This window comes from Octopus bimaculoides, chromosome 8 (genome assembly GCF_001194135.2).
Source record: "Octopus bimaculoides isolate UCB-OBI-ISO-001 chromosome 8, ASM119413v2, whole genome shotgun sequence".
In the NCBI taxonomy this organism is placed as follows: domain Eukaryota; kingdom Metazoa; phylum Mollusca; class Cephalopoda; order Octopoda; family Octopodidae; genus Octopus; species Octopus bimaculoides.
The window spans coordinates 54,906,395-54,908,530 of NC_068988.1; the positions used below are offsets into that span (position 1 = coordinate 54,906,395).

Below are 2,136 nucleotides of genomic sequence, written 5' to 3' on the forward strand. Positions count from 1 at the left end.
TATTAACTGATAAAATCCATCTAGATGCTTCAGTCCCATTCTACTCGTTTTTATTTTTCGTTATTACAGGGATAATAGCTGTCCAATAACACATAGAAATTGACCCCATCATCTCCTGACTGAAATGGACGACGTTTGAAGGAAATATCGTCTTAAACTATTGCGTAATATTTTGAAGAGGTAATAACTGATTTACTAATACAAAGGACGTGAGTTCGAATCTTGTTTCTTAGTATCGTTCTGGGTCAACCGGGTGGACGTCCCATATTTTCATTCCTCTTAGTGATTTATAATTTGATTGCAATGTGTCCAAATCGATATATCAGCTATAATTATATCATACGATCTCTACAATATTTATATCAATAAAGAGATTGCAAACTTCGGGTTTAAAGGTTCGTTGACGAATAAGAAAAAGGTGTGTGAAGAGTCTTTCAAAGTAACTGAAAAATAAGCAATGTCGATACAGACCTTTTTGTCAGGAGATATATTTATCACATTAGGGACAAAATTAGAAGTTGGTTTAATTCGGCACCATACTCGGACTTTGTTGGTACTGCTCCCCATTATTAGACAACGGACAGCATATAATATTTAGAAGCGTAACCGTTGCTAGGCAGCAACTTTATCACTTCCGGTTAATTGATTTCCGGTTACTAAGAAAAAACAAGACTGTTTATATTTATCCCGACGTTGTTGTGTAATGTCTGTAACGAATAGGTGCTGTCTTTTCGGAAATTATTCTCTTTATCTGCTTTCTTCTGATGTTTTATTGAGCGGAGTTTTGAAATAACCGCCCCTCGAATTTCGTTATATAAAAAGAAAAGAATAGTTTAAATTACTATTCGGGAAAAATGTCCCAAATATTTCACTATTTGCCTACCCTTCTATTTCAGTAACTTGTAACTATTCCAAAACACTGCCTTCTATTGCATATGACTTTCTTAATCTAAGCAGAGGTTTATATTTTACCATTTTTGATCGAGAGAGAGTTCTTATTAGTTATTCTTCAATATGTGGCCGAGAGAGAGTTTTTAGTAGATCACATCCTATGTTTTTGAAAATTAAAGAAGTTTCCTCTTACTGTACACAAACATTAGAACTACCTTCATTTTTATTTTTATGTTTGTTAGACTAGGGTTTTGTGATTTTTTAATTCAAATCACAGTGGACCTTGGGTTGACAACATCAGCTTTACTTACATGAACCATCTTGATTTTAATGTTATCCTATATCACGGTCCGTTTTTCCTTTTTTTCTTTTCTTTTTTATTTGTTAATTTTGGCAAATAGCTTGTTTTGTTTGCTTCATTTTTTGCCTCTTTTATGAGACTCCATCGTGAAGTAAAATGATGTGAATTATTTCGAACTGTTGTTTTAAATTTGCTTCTCTTTTTGATTTTTTTCGATCTGTTAGATTTTTTTGTCTAGTTTTGTTGTTTTAGAGCATCAACAACAACGCTCATCGTAATTGCTGGCAGGTTAAATAGAGCTTAAAATGAAGCTCTTGTCACAAAAGTGAAAGTAAACAAAGTATTTGAGAAAAAAAAGGCGCTGGTGGGGTGGGGGGCAATTCATCCTGTATCATAAAATTGTTTTACTAAAGATGAAACTGATATAAAAATGTTCCTCCTAGCATTGTCTAATTCAGAGGTTCTCAACGTGGGTGGTACCGGCCCCAAGGGGGCACTGAACACGTTGAAGGCTTTAAGAGGCCGTGTGGTAACATAATTAACATACTAAATTTTATATATAGTATTTATTATACTATGCATGATAAAACTAGTAATACAGTTCTATATTTGAGAGATGAGAAATTACGTACATTATTTACAATTGACGGATATTTGTCATCTTGTTTGTTTTTAAAACAACGTTTCAGATGTCTTGTGGAAATTTCGAACCTGGGTTCTCATTCCTAAGGTATTTTTCGATGTTGTTGTTGTTGTTGTTGTCGTTATTATTATTATTATTATTATTATTACTATTATTATTATTATTATTATTATTATTATTCAGGTCACTGCCTGGAATCGAGCTCAGAATCTTGGGATTAGTAGCCCACGCTGTTAACCACTACAGGCATATGGCGTAGTGGTTTAGAACGCGGGCTACTAACCCCAAGATTCTGAGTTCG

The 2,136-nt window shown here is 33.7% G+C and overlaps 2 protein-coding genes across 4 annotated transcripts in view; one reads left to right on the forward strand and one right to left on the reverse strand.

Moving 5' to 3' along the window:
* Positions 1 to 624, reverse strand: part of LOC106882635 (kinesin-like protein KIF9) — a 43,211-nt gene extending 42,587 nt beyond the window's left edge. For both annotated transcript variants that reach the window (XM_014933377.2, XM_014933376.2), the window contains exon 1: positions 472 to 624. In XM_014933377.2, coding sequence (XP_014788863.1) covers positions 472 to 567 — 96 coding nt within the window. In that variant the 5' untranslated portion in view covers positions 568 to 624. The remainder of the gene's footprint in view (positions 1 to 471) is intronic.
* The window catches only part of LOC128248578 (uncharacterized), a 6,640-nt gene that overhangs the window by 1,194 nt on the left and 3,310 nt on the right, over positions 1 to 2,136 (forward strand). The window contains exon 2 of one of the 2 annotated variants that reach the window (XM_052970133.1): positions 70 to 180. The gene's annotated coding sequence lies outside the window, so the exon portion shown is untranslated. Of the gene's footprint in view, positions 1 to 24; positions 181 to 2,136 lie in introns of those variants that run through there. The other variant, XM_052970134.1, reaches the window with a different exon arrangement.